General features: G+C 54.4%; 2 protein-coding genes across 3 annotated transcripts in view; both read left to right on the forward strand.

The window, feature by feature from the left end:
• TBC1D2 (TBC1 domain family member 2) overlaps positions 1-12553 on the forward strand; it is a 50075-nt gene extending 37522 nt beyond the window's left edge. Inside the window, exons 8-13 of one of the 2 annotated variants that reach the window (XM_066367580.1) lie at positions 1232-1416; positions 2473-2949; positions 6753-6873; positions 9215-9400; positions 9903-10024; positions 10373-12553. In XM_066367580.1, the coding sequence (XP_066223677.1) occupies positions 1232-1416; positions 2473-2949; positions 6753-6873; positions 9215-9400; positions 9903-10024; positions 10373-10826 (1545 nt within the window). In that variant the 3' untranslated portion in view covers positions 10827-12553. Of the gene's footprint in view, positions 1-1231; positions 1417-2472; positions 2950-6752; positions 6874-9214; positions 9401-9902; positions 10025-10320 lie in introns of both variants that reach the window. The other variant, XM_066367579.1, reaches the window with a different exon arrangement.
• Positions 12554-16298: 3745 nt separating this feature from the next.
• The window catches only part of CORO2A (coronin 2A), a 50496-nt gene continuing 44827 nt past the window's right edge, over positions 16299-21967 (forward strand). Inside the window, exon 1 of the mRNA XM_066367583.1 lies at positions 16299-16453. The gene's annotated coding sequence lies outside the window, so the exon portion shown is untranslated. The remainder of the gene's footprint in view (positions 16454-21967) is intronic.

Consider the following 21967-nt stretch of genomic DNA (forward strand, 5'->3'; position numbering starts at 1 on the left):
GTGACCCCAGCAGGGGTACACAGAATGGCAGCCTTGCCCAGGAGGCTTCCACTTACCCGCGCCAGGATGAGACAGGAGCCAGGCTGGTCCAGAGGCCGTAGCAGTGCTACAAGGCAGACCTTTCCCATCTCCATCTTACAGAGAAGGAAGACGGGGCCAGACAGGTTACCTGACTTGCCCAGCACTGCCCAACTTGTCTAAATAGAAGCACAAAGTTCAAGGCAGGCCCTGGCCAGTTGGCTCAGTGGTAGAGCGTCGGCCTGGCGTGCAGGAGTCCCGGGTTCGATTCCCGGCCAGGGCACACAGGAGAAGCGCCCACCTGCTTCTCTACTCCTCCCCCTCTCCTTCCTCTCTGTCTCTCTCTTCCCCTCCCGCAGCCAAGGCTCCATTGGAGCAAAGTTTGCCCGGGCGCTGAGGATGGCTCTGTGGCCTCTGCCTCAGGCGCTAGAATGGTTCTGGTTGCAACAGAGCAACGCCCCTGATGGGCGGAGCATCGCCCCCTGGTGGGCATGCCGGGTGGATCCCGGTTGGGCACATGTAGGAGTCTGTCTGACTGCCTCCCCGTTTCCAACTTCAGAAAAAAATACAAAAAAAAAAAAGTTCAAGGCAAAGAAAGTGTGTGCACTGTCTGACCCATGAGTCAGGTGAGAGGTGGCACATTGGAGAAACAGAAGGAGGCCATGTGGCGGCAGCAGCAGGCACAAGGGCAGTGTCCAGCGCTCCACGTCCATCCCCGGCACTGCTCAGTAATCCCACAGACACAGAGCCTACTCTAGGCCGAGAGCCCTGGGAAGGGCTCTACACACCCCAGCTCCTCTAAGCCTCGCCGGAACCCGAGGTGGTCTCTGTGTTATACACAGTGTTCAGATGCAGAAACTAAGGCACAGAGAAGTTAAGTAACATGTCATAGGTCGCCCAGCCAGCAGTGGCTGAACCAAGAGGACAATAGGCCATACAAGAGCCTGTGCTGTCTCACCCACCCCTCCCCACCTGAATCCAGCTCCAGCCCTGGGCCTGCTTGTCTCTTGCCTGGAGCCCTTTCTGCCTTACGAACCCTTGGATTTGGAGCCCATTGCCTTTTCCTTATATGAAGGGCTGGGGGCAGGGAGGGAATGAGAGGCAAAGTTGGGAGAAGGGTGTGCTGCCTAAAGCTGTCCAGGCCTCTGGCCTCTGGGGCAGTCCAAGCCCACCCCAGCGACCTGACCAGCCCCTCCCCACACCTCCTCTACAGTGTGCCTACCTCCAAGCCAAGAACTGCCAGGTGGAGAGCAAGTACCTGGCAGGGCTGCGGAGGCTGCAGGAGGCCATGGGGAACGAGGCTGAGTGCTCCGAGCTGCTCACGCAACTCATCCAGGAGGCGCTGCAGTGGGAAGCCAGCGAGGCCTCTGCTGATGGTGCAGAGCTGAGCCCCATCAGGTGAGCCCAGGGGTGGCCAGGGCACGGCTGGCTCTGCATGACTGGGGGGTCTCCAGCCCCGCTGTGTGTGAGCCCTGAACATTTCTTACCTCCTCGCATCTTCAGATAAATGAGCATGTGGTTGGGACGGGCCTCACTTTACAGCGGAGACAGTGCAGGCTCAGAGGAGGCAGCGCTTTGCCCAAGGCCACACAGCACAGGAGAGCAGCTGACCTGGGTCTGCCTCCAGAGCTCCATTTTTCCACTTCCCCAGGCTGCCTTCCAGAGGTGCTTGTCAGAAAGAGGAGGAGAGGTGACAAGCCACCTGCTTCCCCTTGCTGAGCACAATGGACGAGGACAGTTAAATATGACAGAAGGGGCTGTGGCTGGGGTCAGAGGCCCTAGGAGGATGGGTAGCCCAGTGGCAGGAACCCAGACTTTGGATCTAGACTTGGATCTCTCACTGTGTGACCTTGGACAAGTCACTTGACCTCTCAGAGCCTCATTCAGCCTCCATAAGATGTGTACAAGATCCCTGCTTTGCAAGATTACCAGGATTCAGTGAGATAGCTCATGCAGAGCACACATGGGGAAAGTAAATGTTGAATAAATGAAAGCCACCTAGAATGAATCCCCAACTCTCACATCAGTGTGTCATTGGTGCTCTGTTGCCCATCCATTCAGGGCTTACTGGTGAGGAAGTCGGGTTCTATATTGCAGTGCAAGACTCCTTGGGCCTACGGCAGCATGGAGTAATAAGAGGATCTTTTAAGTTTGCACAGAATGAATGAATGAATGTCTCTTCAGCACTTATTATGTGTCAGGCACTGTCTAGACCTGCAGCAATTTATAACAGGACCTGAGTGGGTCTTCAAGAGGCAGAGCAGGAGTTTCTCTACCCATTGTACAAATGAGCAAACTGAAGTTCAGGTCAGCAAACTGACCTGTCCAGAGCTGCGTGGCTAACCCGTGGTGTAGCCAAGGCAGGAGCCCTGCCCAGGGTGTGCCCCCACCGCACAGCCCCTTATCTGAGGAAGGGCTCTGCGAGGTGTTGCTAACATGGGCTTTTGCTGGCAGCGAGTATGATGAGTATGGCTTCCTGACGGTGCCCAACTACGAGGTGGAAGACCTACAGCTGCTGGCCAAGATCCAGGCCCTGGAGGTGCGCTCCCACCACCTGCTGGCCCACGAGGTTCTGGAGCGGCCACTGCGAGAGCGCTGGGCTGCACTGAGGGAGCTCGCCCCCTCCCTCGAGCTCAAGCAGCTGCTGCGGGTGGGCGTGTCCCGAGAGCACCGGCCCCGTGTCTGGAGGTGGCTGGTCCACCTCCGCGTCCAGCACCTGCAGGCCCCCGGCCGCTACCAGGAGCTGCTGAGCCGGAGCCAGACCTGCAGGCACCCTGCCGCCCGGCAGATCGAGCTGGACCTGAACCGGACCTTCCCCAACAACAAGCACTTCACCTGCCCCACCTCCAACTTCCCCGACAAGCTCCGCCGGGTGCTGTTGGCCTTCTCCTGGCAGAACCCCTCCATCGGCTACTGCCAGGGCCTGAACAGGTGAGCCCCGTGACTCGGGCGAGGACCCGGCCTTTATCCTTCAGAGCAGCCCACTGTCTCTGGAGCCTCCCAAGAGCCAGGATTGGTGAGCCCAGGAGGCTTGATATGATCCTCACTCTACAGATGGGGACAGGCGAGTGAAAGGACATGTTCAAGGCAGATGGGTCAGCGCTCAGGGAGGTGCCACTGCCATAGAAGGCATGGTGAACGGTCCCCTGGAGTTGTGTAATCCACAACCCAGCTCACAAATTGTGGAAGTGTCTGATTTGGGCATCATTTGCTTTAACTGAAACCCACTCAGCAGAGCAGAAGGAAAAGAGAATTTGTAAATGTTGCAGGGGAGCCTTAAACATGCCAGGAAAAGAAAACAGCTAGAGACCACAGGGTCATTGGAAGCAAGGCAGCTGCACAGCCCCAGGGGCATCATTCAGTGTAGTCATGGAGATGAGTCCCCTGCGTGGTAGCTGTGAGATAGTACTGCTCTGCAGTGCCCTGTGGGCTGTGTGGGCTGTGTGGGCTGTGGCTCTCTCACTCTACACTTCTCCCTTCTCTCAGTAGACCAGCCTCTCTGTCCATCATTCCTTGGACATTTAGGGCCTGTGAAGGCTGTCAGAATGGAGACCTCAACCCCTAAGTTTACAGCCTTTTAACTGGTCTTCCCTTTGTCTATGCCCTCATATCCCAGGCCTAAATTCCCAAAGGAAGGAATCTGATTGGCCCAGCCTGGATTAATGTCTCCTTCTAGTCCAACAGCAGGAGACAAGGGATAGGAGTGGGCTGACCTGGTAGGGCTGTCCCCTCCAGGACAGTGAGGGATTCTCATCGGGGCTCCCTGTCATCTCAGTAGAGGCTGTGCAATCTCACATACTTCCCTAAGCAAGTTTTGACTCAGTTGAAACATACATATGCTCAAGCAAAATTTGCTTACGCCATTCTGCTCTTTTGTTCAGAATAGGCAGTGTGTGACATTTATTCGACACAGAATAAACATTCAGACTGCCCCTACTCAAATTGGAATGGTTCCCAAGGGTAGATATTTTTGATACTTTATTTCCAGCCTAAACTGGGTGAAATTGAGAATATAGGGATACAATTAGTGGGAATTCCGAGTTAAACTCCAGAACAGTTTGCCTGTGCTAAAGAGGCATGGGGAGATTCTTGCAGCAGAAGGGGTCTTGAGCCTCTTGGAAAGAAAGAAGCTTCTCTCTGTGTGGAAAGAGGTAGGGGTACAAAGGAACAACTGAGGCAGGGGTACATAGGAACACCTGAGACTAAGGGGAGGGACTGACCCCCCCCCCCCAGAGCATTTCTTTACTTCTTTCTCTGTGTGCTTTTTTCTTAACCAATTATAGGTATTTAGGAAAATATTTATGTTACTCCTTTAAATAGGAAGTATTTGTAATAGAACCTGTTCAAATGTAGACAGTGCTGCTGCTTTCTTTCAAAGACTCTTAAACCCAACCCTACAGGCCCCTTTCACTTATTGAGTGCCACCATCTAGTGGCAGCCACAGGAACTGCATGTGTCGTGTCTTCACACGCAACAAATCCTGCCTGTTTAGAGGATGATAGAAATGACTTAGTGCTCATTTAAAGCAAACATTTTAAAGCCATTACCCTCTAAAATATAAGTGGAGTGCTCTAAAAGTTATTCTCCTCCCATTACCACACTCCCTTCTTTGTAGATCCACTGGGCCTACTTGCCTCAAGTTGCAGTCTGCCTGCAGCCCTGAGCAGTTAGTAGGCCCTAGCTGGTACCAGCAGCCTCACATCACTGACCTTTTAATGTGCAGAAATCTGACCCAATGCTGGCAGCCCGCTCCTGGACTGAGCACATCCTGGGGCTCCAGTAGAATGGGCTGAGGTGGAGACAACACCAGGGTAGACTTGGGGAGCCCTGGGTTCTATTTCCACTCTGTTGCCAACTGCCTGTGACCAACCTTGAGCAAGTCACTTTTGCCTTCTGGGCCTCAGTCTTATTGGGTCTGTAATGTATTTGTCTAGACCAGTAGGATGCAGCTGCCTGAAGCCTTGTCTTGTAAGTTTCTGAGGCGGCCTCCAGACTGGGTGAGAAAGAGTGCCAAGATCAGTTAGTTACGTCTGCCCTGGCCATAGTCAGAGAGTCATCCCTAAACTAAATGACCCGTGAACCCCCTAACCACCACACCACCCCTCTAGGGTTAGTCTCTTCTGTTCCCAGGAGACCTGTGACTCTTCCCTGCATCCACTCACCTCAGACCGTGAGGGTTTGTATAAATATTTTAGTCAGAATGGAGAGGAATTCCTTCTCAATCTACTGGGGAGATAAAAGGAATTTCATTTTTCTTTTGAAAATTGTCCCTCTTTTATTTGTTTGTATTTTTCTGAAGTAAGAAGCGAGGAGGCAAAGAGACAGACTCCCACATGTGCCTGACTAGGATCCACTTGGCATGCCCACTAGGGGTGCTCCGCTGTAACCAGAGCCATTCTAGCGCCTGAGGCGGCGGTCATGGAGCCATCCTCAGCACCCGGGCCAACTCTGCTCCAGTGGAGCCTTGGCTGCGGGAGGGGAAGAGAGAGACAGAGAGGAAGGAGAGGGGGAGGGGTGGAGAAGCAGATGAGCGCTTCTCCTGTGTGCCCCGGCTGGGAATCGAACCCGGGACCTCCACAAGCCAGGCCAACGCTCTACCACTGAGCCAGCTGGCCAGGGCAAGAATTGGCCTTCTTTTAAAAAAAGATAAAACAAAAAACATGAGCCTGAGAAGAGATTGGACGTCATGAGTCCAATCCGGGGAAAGCCCAGAGAAGCATACATATCTGGACAACGCAGAGGGCTCTGTAGCCTGTCAAGAGTGTGAGCCTTCCCGGTTCTATAAACTGGGGCCCCCCTAAGGATGCTCAGGGGGTGCACTAGACAGAAGGGCCTCCCCTGCCCCACTGGACAGCGCTGGGTTCGAAGGTTCTTTTCACTGCAAGATTTCTCAGGGGCTTCTCAGATTTCTCCTTCTCAGTGGGAGCTAGAGTGTACAGCATTCCCTGAACATCTTTGAATATGGGATGGACAGGTACATTCTGGGAAGTATATTATTGGATTAGCCTCAGAAGAGATCCATCAGGAAAGATGGGAGAACTAAATAGTACTTCTGCAAGGCAGACTTTTCTGCTCAGCACTGTGGGTGTTTCCTTTCTTCCCCACGATCTCATTAGAGCCTATGATAACTTGGGGGGGGGGGGAAGCAAAGGAAAGAAAGCACTTTGTGTATTGAGTACCTGATGTGTGCTAGACAGTGAGCAGAGCCCTGTAAGGGCTGTCTTCTCGCTCCGATGCTTCACAGCCCTGAGAGGTAGGTATTATTAGTACCACTTAATTGGTGAAAGGCTCAGAGAGGTTAGCATATTTGCAAAGATCTCAAAGCCTATGGATATGAAGATGAGGATAGCTAACATTTATAAAGCACTCAGCACGTGTCAGGCACTCGGCTGGGAATTTAACATGTGTTAACTGTATTTATCCTCATAACAGCCCTGTGTTTAATAGGAGGATGCTGAGGTTCAGAGAAGTTAAGTAACTTGCCTAGGGTCACCCGGCAAGGAAGTGACGGAACCAGGATCAGACCCAGGGAACAGGACTTTAAAACCCATGCTCTAAGATGATCTCCATTGCCCTGGAAATCCCCTATATAGTCCTCCCCAAAAGCATGTTTGTTCCACCTCAGGTACCAAGAACACCAGTCTGGTTAGGGAGTGGGACCCAGGAGCCTCTGCCACGCACTGCCTGGCTGTGACTTCTCCGGGTCACTCCAGGCCTACTTCCCTCCCGCACAGGCTGGCAGCCATCGCTCTGCTGGTCCTAGAAGAAGAGGAGAGTGCCTTCTGGTGCCTGGTGGCCATTGTGGAGACCATCATGCCAGCTGATTACTATAGCAAGACGCTGACAGCATCCCAGGTAGGCAGGGCAGGGACGGGACTTAGGGGTTATGCAGTCACCCGACTTGTTCCTACAAGCCAGTGAATCTTGGAAAAGTCAGGACTTTCTCAGGCCTCCACTTATCCCTCTGTGCAATGGGCCAGTACCCCTCACTGGCTCTGCTAGGAAGTTCTGGTAAGTTGATAGTCTACAATTTGGGGGACTTTGCCCACAGGATGGACTGTTGTTATTTCAGTGGTAACATTATGTCATTAGAAACAGTTGGCTTCCTGCGGAGGGGAGGAGAAGAAAATCTAGTGTCACCTGCTATTTGCCAGTAAAGAATTTCAAAACAGAGGTTAAGTGGGGTGGGAGATGGGACTGGGAGGAAGGAGGTGGTGACGATTCCTCACACGCTCATCGCTTCCTGCCAAGAAGCACACTGCCTCCACTGTCTCATGACCTCCTCTGCCGTCTGGGCACAGCCCAGCCTGGAGCTGGCAGACTGAGTCAAAGTCAGGCCCTCCAGTAACCAGCTGTTTGGCCTTGGCAAGTGACGTCGCCTCTCTGACCCCGTGTTTGTCCGCTTTTGAATGGGAGGAACACTACTTCTTGGGTTTGTTGGGAGCTGTAAATGAAAAACCATTTCAAACCTCCATCTCTACCGTCCCATGTCTCCCGCCTCGCCCCTTGTCCTGTTCTTGCTGCGTCAGCACCATCTGCTTTGCGGAGACAGGCCACCTAGAGGGAGCTTTCTGACATCCCAGCCCCAAACCTACCAAGCCATGCCTGCGCGCCCATCCTGTCTGCCTTCCTACTGCGGTTGCCCAACACCAATCCCGCCTTCAGGGACACCCGCCTGGGTGGGGGCCCAGGAGCCAGTGGTTGGCGGGTGTGGAGTAGAAAGGCCAGGCTGGAGATCAGGACATAGGCGTCACAGGAACTAGGTGGTGACTTGGGTAAAGATGTGTTTGGCTGCATGGAAGGAAGCCTAAAGCAGCTAAAATGGGGGATTCTTCTCAGGTCATGGCAAAGCTGACGGCTCCTTCCAGCCCTCTGCTCTGCCATCCTGGCGTGTGGCTTTCGTCCTCCCGCCTGTCATCTTGTGGTCGCAGGACGGCTGCACCACCGCTGGCACGGTGCCGTGGCCCAGGCTGGAGGAAGCGGGGGTGAAAGGCAGGACCTGGCTCCCTTTCACAGCTTTCCCCAGTCCCGCAGTCCCTGCTTCCACCTCCTGGGCAGAACCGAACGACACGGCACCTCTAGTTGCAAGGCAGGCTGGGAAATGGTCCATATTTTATTCTCACGTTCTAACAGCTCTGAAGTTGAGGTATGTTGTATAACCAGTGTGTTATGGTGGGTTGTTTTTTCGATTGTTTTTTTTGTTTTGTTTTCACTTTTTCGGATAAAAAATTTTGAATGTCCATAAATATTAAGAAAAAGTATATGAACCTCCATGTATCCAATTACATAGTTTCAATAATTATCAATACTGGGGGCCCCTGATGTGTAGTCTAAACCTCCACCCACTCCTCCCACTCTGAGGAGCTCAAAGTAAGTCTCAGACATCATTTCAGCTCATCCATAACTTCTCCAGGAGGTTCGGTGGCATCTTAAAGTGGATGAATGACCCTAAGTGTTGAGCTGGACACTAGACCTCCACAGCGGACTCGGGCCGGGAGAGGAAGGCAGGGAGGAAGCGCATCCCGCAGCCCACAGCTAACACCTGCCGGAGGACTGCAGGGGACGGGAGGGCTGAGACAGTAGCAGTGACAGGAAAACGGCGCAACAGGAGACTCACAGCGGTCTTGGAGGCGGGAGGCCAGCCACAAAAGAACCAGTCTTACAGCCAGGGAAGGGGCCAGTGCCGGGAGAACCAGCACAGTCAAGTAAAGCAAGGGTGGAGCCGTGACAGGGACCACCGGAGAGGTCACTCAGCCATCTTCCAGCAGCACCCTCCTTTGGGAGGGTTCCCTGATGTTCAGGGTAGCAGAACAGTGTGACTCCTTGCAGGACCTCCGCCAAACAGGCCCAGAGCCTCTTGTGCGTCAGGCCCAGACTGGGTGGAGAAGCAGCCACGTGTCAGCTGGTACAAACCTGAGCTCCTTCTTGGCTTGAGGGGCAAAGGGGCCAAAACTCCACTGGCCACAACCTTAACAGCCCACGGAGACCCCTGTGTCAAAGCCCAGTGCTCTAGCCCAGGGCCGCAGAGGGACATGCCGCAGCCAGGCTGCCTCTGTGCCCCTGGGCAGGACGGGGCCCATGCTGAGAGTCCAGGACTGTGTGGCTGGGTGAAGGGCAGGCAGGGCAAGAGGTAGCCTCTTCCCTGGGGCTGCCCCTTCCCTGGGCAGCAGCTGACGGGCCCTCACGCGGTCTCTAGGTGGACCAGCGGGTGCTCCAGGACCTGCTCTCTGAGAAGCTGCCCAGGCTGATGGCCCACCTGGGGCAGCACCGTGTGGACCTCTCCTTCATCACCTTCAACTGGTTCCTCGTGGTCTTTGCTGACAGTCTCATCAGCAGTATCCTCCTCCAAGTCTGGGATGCCTTCCTGTATGAGGGCACCAAGGTAGGGCACTGCCAGGGGGTGAGGAGGTGGGTCCTGGGCAAGACCCTTTATCCTCTGGGTCCCGATTCTGCCCCTGGAAAATGGGAGGACAGTGACACCTGTCAGGGCTGGTGAGGACATCTGCTGGGAGCATGGCTTAAATTAAAGTGCTTTGCACAAATGAAGGGAAGTGGTTCTGCCTCCACAAGTTGGGGGAGATGGCGTTCCCTGGAGAGGCAGCATGAGCACAGCCCAGGAGGCCCATCCCGCTTCCGTCCATTGCCCTCCAGTCCTCTGGGCCCCTCCTCTTCCGTCCCCTGGGCCCCTCCTCTTCCGTCACCTGGGCCCCTCCTCTTCCTGTCTGTACCAAGCCCTGGATTGGAGGGTCTGGTAACAGCTCTGCCCCTGACCTTGCCAGGAGACCCTGGGCAGGGCCTCTCACACTACCTGATGTGTGGGTTCCCCTCCTGGGGATTACCTGCCCTGGACCCCAGGCCCCACCTGGCCCCCTCCTTGCCCCCAGGTGGTGTTCCGCTATGCCCTGGCCATTTTCAAGTACAACGAGGAGAAGATCCTGAGGCTGCAGGACAGCCTGGAGATCTACCAGTACCTGCGCTTCTTCACCAAGACCATCTGCAACAGCCGGTGAGAGCCCACACCTGCCATCTCCACTACTCCCACTACTCGCATCTGCTCATATGTCACCTCCTCCAAGAAGCCTTCTCTGACCAACCTTTCCTTAGTGGGTTAGAGTTCCCGTAGTCAGCCCTAAGCTTCCTCCTGCCGTAATACATAGGACTTTGGTTGGAAATTGTCTTCTTCCTCACCCCAGAGGCCAAGGGCCTTAGCCATGTGGGCAGGATGAATGCAGATCTGCCTAGGAAAGCAAAGTGAGTGCGGGCCATGGACACGGCTCTGGGCTGACTCTGCTCTCCCTTCAGGAAGCTGATGAACATCGCCTTCAGCGACATGAATCCCTTTCCTATGAAACAGCTGCGGCAGTTACGGACAGCCCACCGGGAGCGGCTGGAGGCTGAGCTTCGGGAGCTGGAGCAGTTCAAGGCCGAATACTTGGAGACCCGGGCTTCCCTGGACCCAGTGGTGCCTGAGGGCTGTACCAGCGAGGATGAGGGGGACGGGGAGGCCTGACTTGGCCACCTGCACTCCCCAAAGCCCTTTCTCACCCTCGACTGGAAGGCCAACAGGAAGAGGCCATAGAGCAATGGTCCAGCCTCCTGAGCCCCATCGCCCTGTGATGCTGGGCAAGTCTCTCCCCTCCGGGCTCCAGTGTTCCCGTCAGCACACTGTCTGCTGGCTGGGCTGCCTCAAGAGCACATGCCCAGGGATGCTGCCCCTTTCTCACTTCCTCCCAGAGCACTTCAGCAGGCAAACAAGAGCACTGTCTTTATGGGAAACCTTGAATGTTCTCTTAAGTTTATCTGTGTAAAGCAGTGTAAATATGGGAACTAGTTCACAAGCTTTGTACCTTGCATGGTTCTCAGTAACTGACCATTCTGGGAGAGCCCACCACTAGGGCCTTCCCAGCCTGGGACATCCCTGGCTGCGGTTTCAGTGGGCACCTCTCCAGGGCCAGCCCCCCCCCCCCCCCCTGTTCCCGAGGAGGAGGCCCTGCGCACTGGGGCTTCTGTCTATCTGGGCGAGAACACCACCCCCGTGCGGTGCTGCGGGGCCTGCGTTCAGGCTCGGCGGCTCCCGTCTGCCGCAGCCGGCTTCCTGAGCTTTGTGCCTGTGCTCTTCCTGCTCACGGCCCACCTGGGGCAGGGGGGTCACAGGAAAACCCTCACCCCCACCAACAGGAACTTATTGTGGGGGTTGGGCAGCGAGCCCTGGGTCAGTCGTCCAACCTGATCTCGCCCCACCAACCTAGTTGGCCAGAACAAGAAGAGTCACCTCCTGTCTGAAACTGGCTGTGTGGACGGTGAGGAAAAGGCCACGAGAGGGGACAGCTGCAGCCAGGCCCTGAGTCAGGGCTGTCAGGAACTCGGTTTCAGTTCTGGGCTCCTCCAGGCCCCCCCTCAGCAGACAGAGGCTTCCACCGTCCCCCTCAAGGCCAAGAGTCAAGGCCGCGCAGTGACTGCGGCAGCTCGCTTGGCGGAACGCATGGCTGAGCCGGTCTGGCCGTGAGCTTGGCAGTCTGGTATGAAGGACTGGGCGTGCGGGGGCCTCACAGGGAAACCGGGCTGACTGAGGCGCCTGCCCAGGGCTGCGGACCAGAGGCAGGCGCTCTGTCACTCACAGGTGTGCACTTGGCTGGCACAGCAGGCCCCAGACCCCGCACACCGCCCTCCACAGCCCTGGGGAGGAACGGGCGGCTTCCTTTCCCTCCCTGTTCACAGGGGCTGCCGGTTGGCCAACGACGCGGGCTTCCTGCAGATTCCCCACACGGGCTTGATGGCCTTTCTCATTTTTACTCGGCTTTTTCCATGTGCTGAGACCCCCTCATCAGGAGCCGGTACCTGTGAAGCGTGGCGGAGGTTGGACTGGGGGTCCTGGTTGTACCCCGACAGGCTGTGTGCCGTAACCCAGAGGGCCGTCGTCGGGGAGATGGCGGTGACACCGGCGCTGAGCCTGGTGTCCGGTCCCTGCAGAGTGGCGGGCTCGGGCCTTCAGGCCCCAGGCTCCAGGATGGGCTGAGCCTCGCTGGTCCCTCACACTCCAGACTTGAAAACCCAGCCCCTTCCTCAGCAGTACGGGGACGAGCCCAGTCAGACAGGGCTGCCCATAAATGGCACCTCCTCCCGTCTTCCCTCCATCCTGCTCCCCACATCTTTCTTCCTCCTCCTTCATCTTCCTCTCCAACCCTGGCCCATTCTCTCCCTCTTCCCCTCCCTCATCCTCCCTCTTCCCCTCCCCCATCCTCCCTCTTCCCCTCCCCCATCCTCCCTCTTCCCCTCCCTCATCCTCCCTCTTCCCTTCCGCATCGTCCCTCTTCCCCTCCCTCATCCTCCCTCTTCCCCTCCCCCATCCTCCCTCTTCCCCTCCCTCATCCTCCCTCTTCCCCTCCCTCATCCTCCCTCTTCCCCTCCCTCATCGTCCCTCTTCCCCTCCCTCATCCTCCCTCTTCCCCTCCCCCGTCCTCCCTCTTCCCCTCCCCCATCCTCCCTCTTCCCCTCCCTCATCCTCCCTCTTCCCCTCCCTCGTCCTCCCTCTTCCCCTCCCCCGTCCTCCCTCTTCCCCTCCCTCGTCCTCCCTCTTCACCTCCCTCGTCCTCCCTCTTCCCCTCCCCCGTCCTCCCTCTTCCCCTCCCCCATCCTCCCTCTTCCCCTCCCTCATCCTCCCTCTTCCCTTCCGCATCGTCCCTCTTCCCCTCCCTCGTCCTCCCTCTTCCCCTCCCCCGTCCTCCCTCTTCCCCTCCCTCATCCTCCCTCTTCCCCTCCCTCGTCCTCCCTCTTCCCCTCCCCCGTCCTCCCTCTTCCCCTCCCTCATCGTCCCTCTTCCTCCTCTCCACTTGCCTCCCCCTCTCCAGCTTCTCACCATCCATTTCCTGTTACCCCTCCCGTCAGAGGAGCAGCGCTGCCCAGAACTGGGTGCCTGCACCTGCCCTGCCCCACAGGGGACGGGGTAAGACTGCAGTCAACCCAGCACTGTGTAACTGTTTGGTTTTTTTTCATTTTTACTTACTGATTTTGGAGAGAGAAAGAAAAGGAAAGAAAGAGAAACATTGATTTGTTGTTCCACTTATTTGTGCCTTCATTGGTTAATTCCTGTATGTGCCCTGACTGGGGATTGAATCGTGGATTGAACCCGCAATCTTGGAGTGTCTGGATGATGCTCTAACCAACTAAGCTACCCGGCCAACCTGACCAGGTCCCTGCGTGGCTACACTGTGGAATCGCCTAAGCATCTTTTTAAAATACTAGTGCTGACCCCACTCGGAGCCTGTTGTGGGGTATGGGCATTATGATACACTGAGGTTTGGGGACCACAAAGCAATGAGGACTATGGGGCCTCCCCCAGCCTTGAAGAGGGAGCTCGGGGCAGACGCAGGAATGAGAACTGCCTGTCCTAGAGCACCACCCCACAACAAGCCAAGCTCAGTTTACAGGGAGGAGACCAAGACTCAGGTTAACTTGGCCCAAAGTCACACAGCCACTGAGTTGAAGCCATGCCCAAGCCTAGAGGCCCTAAGTGCAAAACCAGGGAGGGCTCCTCCCAGCTCACCTCCCTTTGTATGGAGCCTAGAGCCCCCACCTCCCCACCCTCTGCAAGGGCCCAGGGGAAAGGGAAGGCTGCACCGTGGTCTCCTGAGTGGTGGAGGGCCTGTGGGAATAGCTCAGGCAGAGGAAAATGGGAGGAAGAACCAGCCCCGAACAGTCTGTAGCAGGTCGCAGGGAGAAGTGGGGTAGAGTCACTCCTGACAAAGTGTGGGGCTGCTGCTGCTAGAGACCGCCCACCCTCCCTCTGCTCTTCCTGAAGGGCGTTTGGGGCCTACCCCTGGTGTCAGGTTCCCTGCCCTGCACCACAGCTGTCGCCCCCATCCCCAGGGGCCTCTGCCTTCCAGGGCTGGAGGATCTGATCCCTCACAGCCCCCACTTTCCTACCCTAGGGGATGGGACTTCTTGCTCAAAGCATCCCTCTCCAGACATTAGACCCCCAGCAAGCTGAGGTCTACACTCCATTCTGCAGGGGAGGGGGAAGGAGTTACCCTGGGCACCTTCCTGGGCCAAAATCCCCTAGAATAAAAGGACTCTCAAAGGAGGAGGCGGGGCCTGGGGGCACTTTGGGAGGCCCCCCTCACCCCAGCCACAGACAACCTGTGTTCAGGGCTACTCGCCCCCACACTCAGAACCTCACCTCCCGGGAGCTGCTGCTCGCTCTTTCTCAGCTCACTCTCCCATGGGCACAGGGCCATATGGTACAGAAAGCTCCGTGTTGGACAGGTAGGTGAAGAACTTGCCTCTCACACACACACTTATCTGGTCCCTTACATGGCAGGTTAAACAAAGCAGGCCATGTTGACACATAGGGAAGAAAGGTGTTAGTTTCCTGGCCCTTCCCAATCAGCAGTATGGCCCAGTAGGGTACTGGAAGATGGACCCAACTTTGGGGCTCAACCTGTTATGTCCTTTCCTGGGCAAGTCACCTCCACTCTGGCCTGTTACCCCATGTGTGCAATGCAGAGAATGGTCAGGGAATCGCCTTAAATGAACCAGGGTTGGAGGGAGGGAAGGGACAGGATAATGAAGACACCCTCCCCCACATATGCACATTTCCAGGTTGTGTCACAGAGGCCTCTGGTGGCCTCCCCTCTGCCCCTCAGTACATGTGCCCAAGGCCCCCAGAGGTCGCTGTCAAATCAGCCTTTCCCCAAACAGTCCCAGCCACCTACCCTCGTGGCACAGGGAGGAACAATGCAGAAGCGGTGCTGGGAAGACACTCCACAGGGCGTCTGGAGAGGCTTCCTGCGGAGGGGTGCTGGTGCCAAGCCGGGAAGGAAGGATGAATAGGCTTAGACAGTGGAAGGTGATGAAGCACAGAGCTGTGAGTGTGCAGAGGGGTGCGGGGAGGCACCAGAGATACTGTCTAAGCCCCAGGTGAATTAAGATATTCAGATGCCTTAGCCTTCAAAAGGTTATGGTGCCCACCTCTCAGATGTAATTAAAAATAAAGGCAATACTGAACCATAAGTTTAAGGAACTTCCACAACATTCTGATTTTCCATATCCATTTCTGGAACATCAAATTATCAACTCTTATCATCCTGATACCAGAAGTGTGCATTCAGTTGGCCTACTGAGCTGGCCAGCTCCAACAGTCCTGGGTTGGGGCCCGAGGGCTACGGTTTTGCAGGGTGAGAGGCTGGGCTTTGGCTGGTAGGCAAGAGCCCATCTGCTCTGAACAAGGAAGTAGCCCAGTGAACACAGTCACAGGACTTAGCCCTGGCTGTGTTTTCTAAGAAGATCATCAAGAGCCCCCAAGTACTTAGTGACTCTAAGCCTCAATTTTCTTATCTGTAAAGTGGGGGTAATTATAGTGGCCAAATAAAGGAGTTATCAGGATTAAATAAAATAATATATGTAAAGTAGGACATAGTATACACAGTTATTTACTCAACAAACGTTGAGTGTCTGTCAACTAGATTGCAGGCACTGTTCTAGGCCCTGGAGATACAACACAACAAAAAAAGAGCTTTTCTCAAGACAGGTGGCATGGCTATCAGCTTGGGTTTGGGAGCCACGCTGCCTAGTGTTGAATTATTAGCTGTATGATCTTAAGCAAGACATTTAACCTCTGTGCCTCAGTTTTTTATGTGTGAAATGAGTAATAGTGTAACCTCATAGCCTTGTGTGAAGGTTGAATGTAGTAATGCATTTAAGGTGCGAAGAACGGTGAGTGAATCGCTCAGTGTTTGGTGGTGGTATTCAAAGGCCGGACCTCCCCATCTTCTCTGGATGGCCTGTACTCAGGACCCCAAACCTGTCAGGCTGCACAGCAGCGCCCCCTCCTGGCTACCGGGAGAAGGAAGGGACTCCTTCCCCACTCCTGCGGCGCTCCCTGCCCTTTAGCTCCTCGTCCGGTTTACCTAGCGCTTCCCCTGTGACGGGCTCTGCGCGTGCACTTTACGGCGAGATTAGACCTCATCTAATTCTCACATAGCTCTCCGAGACGGACACGATACTTTCTCCATTTTACCCAGGGGAGAACGAAAGGCTCCAGGAGGTCGAGTCCCTTGTCCCGTGCCGCGCAGCGAGGAACCGGCGGGACGTGAAGCCAGACGGGTCTGACTGTTACCAGCCTCAACCTGGTCGCCGGGGCGCCCGCCCCAATCACTGCGGAGTGTGCGCGCCACTGTGCGCGCCGGTTCTGTGCGTGTGTGCACGCCCGGAGACCAGCCCCCGGGGGCCAGGAGTGCGGGCGGGAGAGAGGCGAAGGAGGGGTGGCCCCGCGGGGCGCGCGGGCGGGGCCTGTGCTGGGCTCTTGCCCCGCCCACCGGCCCCGCCCGCCCGGCTGCGGGGGGAGGAGGCGGTGGCTCTGGGCGCCGGGACTCCGCGGGCGGCGAGGAGCTCGGAGCGGGAGCCGGACGCCACCGCCACCTGCGCGGCCGTCATCAAGGTAGGGCGGCCCCGCACCGCTAGCCGTACCTTCCCGGTCTGCATGCTGTGTGCGTGCTGCGTCTCCCGGCTGCAGCTCCCTGGGAGGGATGCTGGGGCAGGGCGCGCCGCGGGGACCCGGCGGGGCGTGGGGGACCTGGCTTCCAGCCCCTCCGCGTGACCTTGCACAAAGCACTGCTCCTCTGCAGGCCTCAGTTTCCCCCGTAGATAGAGGGCGCAGTGGTGGCCTCTTCCTCACAGGGCCGGGAGGAGGGGCCGCCCCAAAGTCCAGGCTCCCGACGGCTAGGGCCCTGATGGGCACTGCCTGTACCGGCCACCCCTCCTGCCGGCAGCGAGGGCCGCTCACCCTGGGTGTGGCCAGCAGCCCGACATGCCCCCTTGTGGCCTGACTGCCCCCCCCCCCCCCCCCCCCCGGGACCTGTGTTGGTACTCTCTCCCTCTTAGCTAAGTGACTTGCTGGGCCTCAGCTTCTCGGTATAAGAAACAAGAGGTGGGGACACTCCCAAATCCCTATCAAGCTGGCCTGGGCATGCAAGGTGGGGGTTGGGGGGTCTGAGGCTGCACACCCAGTCTGCTTCATGGTCTGGAGCTAGGAGATCCCTGGGCTGGAGGTGGTGGGGTCCTTGGTTGCAGACTTGTCTGGACCAGACCCCCATACACACCTGGCTTTAGGGGATGTATGGGGAGTCCCTTAAATATGTTCAAGTGCTGGCACCCAACTCTATGTCCCAGCCCAGTGTGATAAGACTGGCTCACGTCCACGCGTGGACCCCAGACCAGGACAGTACTGAGAGAGCCGTGTCCGGGTGGAGGAGGTGGGTCTGCAACAGAGCACATGTCTGAAGAATTGTGGCTGGCTGCTCTCTGAGTAAATACCTCTGGCATCTGGCCCACGCCCACCTTAAGATTTCCTCTGGAAGGTCTTGCTGCCCATTGCACGCCCCTTATGATGTGATTCTCATTAGCTGTAAACAGAATCTAATGATCCTACTCTGGACACAAAAACAACATCCCACCCTTCCTCCTCCACCAGGGCAATCATCTATCCCATAAAGCTTCTCACCTCCAAGCTCAACAGGCCCCTGGCCCAGCACTGTTTTTCCTGCCTGAGCCAAAGGGAGCAAAGGCAGGACCAGGGAGCTGAGGTGTCTGCCCCTAGCAGGCAGTAATCAGCCTGCGGCTTGTTCAGAACCCACCTGCATTATGACCAAATGTGGAATGTGTCCGTCCCTGCACTTCCTGTGCATCTTTGGGTTAGCAGCTGCCTTAGACATCTGGAGTGAGAGGAGGAGCCAGAGAAGACCTTCTCCAGGCCTTCCTGCTGACTGGTCCTCCTCACCATCCTCTGTTGCCTGCCCTGGTTGAGGCAGTAGTTTCTGAGAATCAAGGCTAGGCCTTCTGGTCTCTCTTGTTTTCCTCATGACCTGCCCCTCTCCCAAGAGCTTTCTTCCAAGTAGGAACTGCCTGGACAGGTGGTGAGCTCTGTGTCATCAGAGGTATGCAAGCAGAAGCTGATGAATATTTGCTCAGGGTGAGCTACCTTTGACCTCAAGTCTGGGATTCTAAGGGCTGAAGTGACCATGACCTCGCCTTCTGGCCATTGTGGAGCTGCGCAGAACTTGGAGCTAGACCACAAATGAGTGTTATTAGACCCTTACAAAAGTAGACTAAATATATGTGCTGTCACTCAAGCGTAGCCCTGATGCTCAGGCTTAAGTGCTTCCTAAGTCTTCTGTCATTCCTATATATGTATAACCTGGGACCCCTTTTCCTGCTTGGCTAGTCCATGCCATTTTGGCCTGGTTTAGGAGCATGACAGATTCTGGTTTTTAAAAAGTCATCCCATGCTAATAATTTTAAAATGCACCATAGAGTTACCAATGTCCAAGCTGAAAGTGATCTTAAGAAATCCTCTCCGCCTGACCAGGCGGTGGCACAGTGGATAGAGTGTCGGACTGGGATGTGGAGGACCCAGGTTCGAGACCCCAGGGTCGCCAGCTTGAATGCGGGCTCATCTGGTTTGAGCAAGGCTCACCAGCTTAAGCCCAAGGTCACTGGCTCGAGCAAAGGGTCACTCGGTCTGCTGTAGCCACCCGGTCAAGGCACATATGAGAAATCAATCAATGAACAACTAAGGAGCCACAATGAAGAATTGATGTTTCTCATCTCTCTCCCTTCCTGTCTGTCTGTCCCTATCTGTCCCTCTCTCTGACTCTCTCTGTCTTTCCCACAAGAAAAAGAAAAAAAAAAAAAAAAAAAAGAAATCCTCTCATCCAACCTCTTCATTTTACAGATAGGCATCCACTGTCTGCAAAGGGGATGTGACTTGTCTAAGGTCACAAAGCAAACCAGCAACCAAGCCTGGGGATCTTAATTCCAAGACGTGTGTGTGTGTGTGTGTGTGTGTGTGTGTGTGTGTATGTGTGAAAACACATACCATATAGTAAATGAAAGCATTCTGTTTTTAATACTATAAAATTAGCAAAATTAAATATAAAAGGATAAACTTCTATGCTAAGAAGTCTATAGAGATTCTCTGGTGGATTTAATTATGCAGGACAATCTGACAGCTTGTTACAAAAGTCCATGAAAATGATCTTAATTTCCTTTCACCCCAGCTTTCCATTCTGAGGACTTTCCCATAAGGAAGTAACTGCAGAGAAGGACAGATGACTATAACGGCCAGCGTAGAAGCAGTGTGGTCCAGAGGCAAGGCCACAAGACTGAAGTCAGCGGACATAGGTTCCAGGGTGAACTCTTCCCCTCCCTCCTCTGACCAAAGGCCAAACCCTCCCTTTTCTGTACCTTACTTTCCCCGTCTGTGAAATGGGGTAGATTCAGTGATTGCTGCATTTTTTTCTAGCTCTGACAACCATGCTCTAGACTTAAACCTCTTTTAACTGAAGCCTCTCTTGGAAACAACAGGGAACACAGAGATAATCAAAGAACGTTCCAGGCTCCCTCTGCCATCATCACATGAATCCCCTTAGAGGCAGGCAGCTAGCCTTTATCCCTCAGGGAGGGACTTTGCTCAGCCTTAACCTTGGCTATTTCCAAGTGGCTAGAACCTGGGTTATTTTAGAGCATAGTGTGTTTTTTGTTTTTATGTTCTTTACCAGATATCAGAGGACGGAGATTTTTTAAGAGGACCAGAAACTAATTCAGCCAGATTCTCTTTTTATTATTTTAAGTCAACAGTCTGTACCTTGCCTCCTTCAGAATGATAGGAGGAGCTTGGCAATCACACTTAATGGGACGGGCCAGGAGTAGAGGACTGCATTTCTGTGGACAGACAGACATGAGGTACTTCCTGTGTGCTAGGCCTTGAGGTGCCTGCCAGGGGCCTGCAGGCCGCCATGGGAAACATTAGCTTAAACTATATGAAATGGCTACTCTCTGGCTGCTTTTGACTTACAAGAAATGGCTATTTTATTTGGTTTAGACTAAATGGGAAAATGTATAATTAAAGAGCAGAGTTCTTACTACCTGCCTGATCTGTCGTAAGCACTTTACGTGGTTCATTTAGTCGTTCAACCATTCACTTATTAAGCACCTGCATTGTGCTAGGTATTTTCTGTAGGGGGCGGGGTCTGGACAGTAAAAAAAAAATAGACCAAAAAATCTGTTGTAGCCTGACCTGTGGTGGCGCAGTGGATCAAGCTTCGACCTGGAACGCTGAGGTCGCCTGTTCAAAACCCTGGGCTTGCCCGGTCAAGGCACATATGGGAGTTGATGCTTCCTGCTCCTCCCCCCCTCCTCTCTCTCTCTCTCTCTCTCTCTGTCTCCTTTAAAATGAATAAATAAATAAAAATAATTAAAAAAAAAAAAAATCTGTTGTAAAGGAACTTACAATCTAATAGAAAAAAAATAAGTAAAACAGAGGGTGATGACCGTGATGGAGCAAATTAACATAGAAGCGCGTTAGGGGTGTGTGAGGGGAAAGGCAAGGGAGGGCTGCTGTTTTCAACAGGGTGCTCAGGCCCTGGCGGGTTCTTGATTGGTGAGAATAGTGTGCCCATATGCAAAAGTTGCTGGTTTGATCTCTGGTCAGGGCACATATAGGAAACAGATTGATGTTTCTGTCTGTCTGTCTGTCTCTCTTCCTCTCTCTCTCTAAAATCAATAAAGACAATTTTTTTAAATTAACAAAGAGGGTGGTCAGGGGGAATCATTGAGAAGATGACTTTTGGGCAAAAACTGGAAGGAGGTGAAGGAGTGAGCTGGGCTGATTTCTGGGGAAAGAGCCATCCCCAAATGGTGGAAGGGTGAAGGGAACAGCCAGTGCAAAGGCCCTGAGAGAAGGCCATGCCCGCAAGTTCAAGGAAGAGCGAGAGAGGACCGTGACAATGGAAGAGGGAGGAGGAGACAGGTGAGAGAGGCCGTGGGTCAGACTGTATACCCCACCCAGACAACACGGAATCCTGTGAGTTTTGTCAGAGAGGTACTATCTTTATTCTTCAGAGTACCAAGCTACAGAGCAGTTAAATAACCTGCTGAAACACTGTCTCACGTAGGAGCCAGGCTGTGAGTCCAGAGCAGTGGGGAGCCATGGGAGACTTTTGAACAGGGAAGGGGCATGGCCAGATTTGACTGTTAGTGCAGTTCCTCCGGAGCACAGACAGGAGATTATGGAAGTAGTCCAGGCCTAGGGTGATGAGGTGGGTGCCTGGCAGTGAACCTGGGGGCAGGGAATTGGGGCTTGGTGCTGGGGGTGGGGTGGGAGGTCCGTCCAGGTGAGTGGGGAGAGGAGGAGGAAGCCAGGCTGCTCTTGGACTTATGTATTTAGCAAACAATAGCATTTCTTTATGCTCCAGGTACCTCTGAGATTTTACAAAGGTTAACCCATTCACTCCTCAAAGCAATCCATTGGATAGATACTATTACTCATTATTATCCCCATTTTTAAATGGGTATATTACATTGTATGTAAAATGTATCTCAGTAAAGTTAATTTACCAAGAAAGTATATTTGTTTTTTCTATTATAAATAATCAATAATGGGGAATTTAGAAAAAGACAGGAAATGAGACAAAATAAATTACCTACATCTACTCTTTATCTCAGATAATCAGTATAGGTATTTTGGTGTATTTACCGTCAGTCCTTTTTTCTACTATTATCCCCATTTTACGAATGAGGACACAGACCCAGAGAGGGTGGGCAGCATGTCCAGGGCCATACATTGAACCCGTGTCATTTGGATTGTGTCCAGGGTCTTAATCCCTGTGCTGCGCTCCTGCAGGCAAACCCTGCAGTGTCAGTCTTTGGGTTCCATCCACCCCACCCCACCTCTCATTCACCCCACCCTGGCACCGTTTCACAGGTAGCATCTCTGACCAGTTGGGAGAAAATATGGGAGGTCTTATTCTAATAAGAAGAAGCAGGGAGCTGAGAACTCATGCAGGATTAGTGTGACAGCTGCTTCCAGCCTGGCCTTGAGCCCGGGGCTTGTGGGGAGCCGGCAGGCGGTGTGACCCTGTCCACAGGGGGTACTTGGGGACTGCAGGGCCAGCTT

The sequence above is a fragment of the Saccopteryx leptura genome, chromosome 2 (genome assembly GCF_036850995.1).
Source record: "Saccopteryx leptura isolate mSacLep1 chromosome 2, mSacLep1_pri_phased_curated, whole genome shotgun sequence".
Classification (NCBI taxonomy): domain Eukaryota; kingdom Metazoa; phylum Chordata; class Mammalia; order Chiroptera; family Emballonuridae; genus Saccopteryx; species Saccopteryx leptura.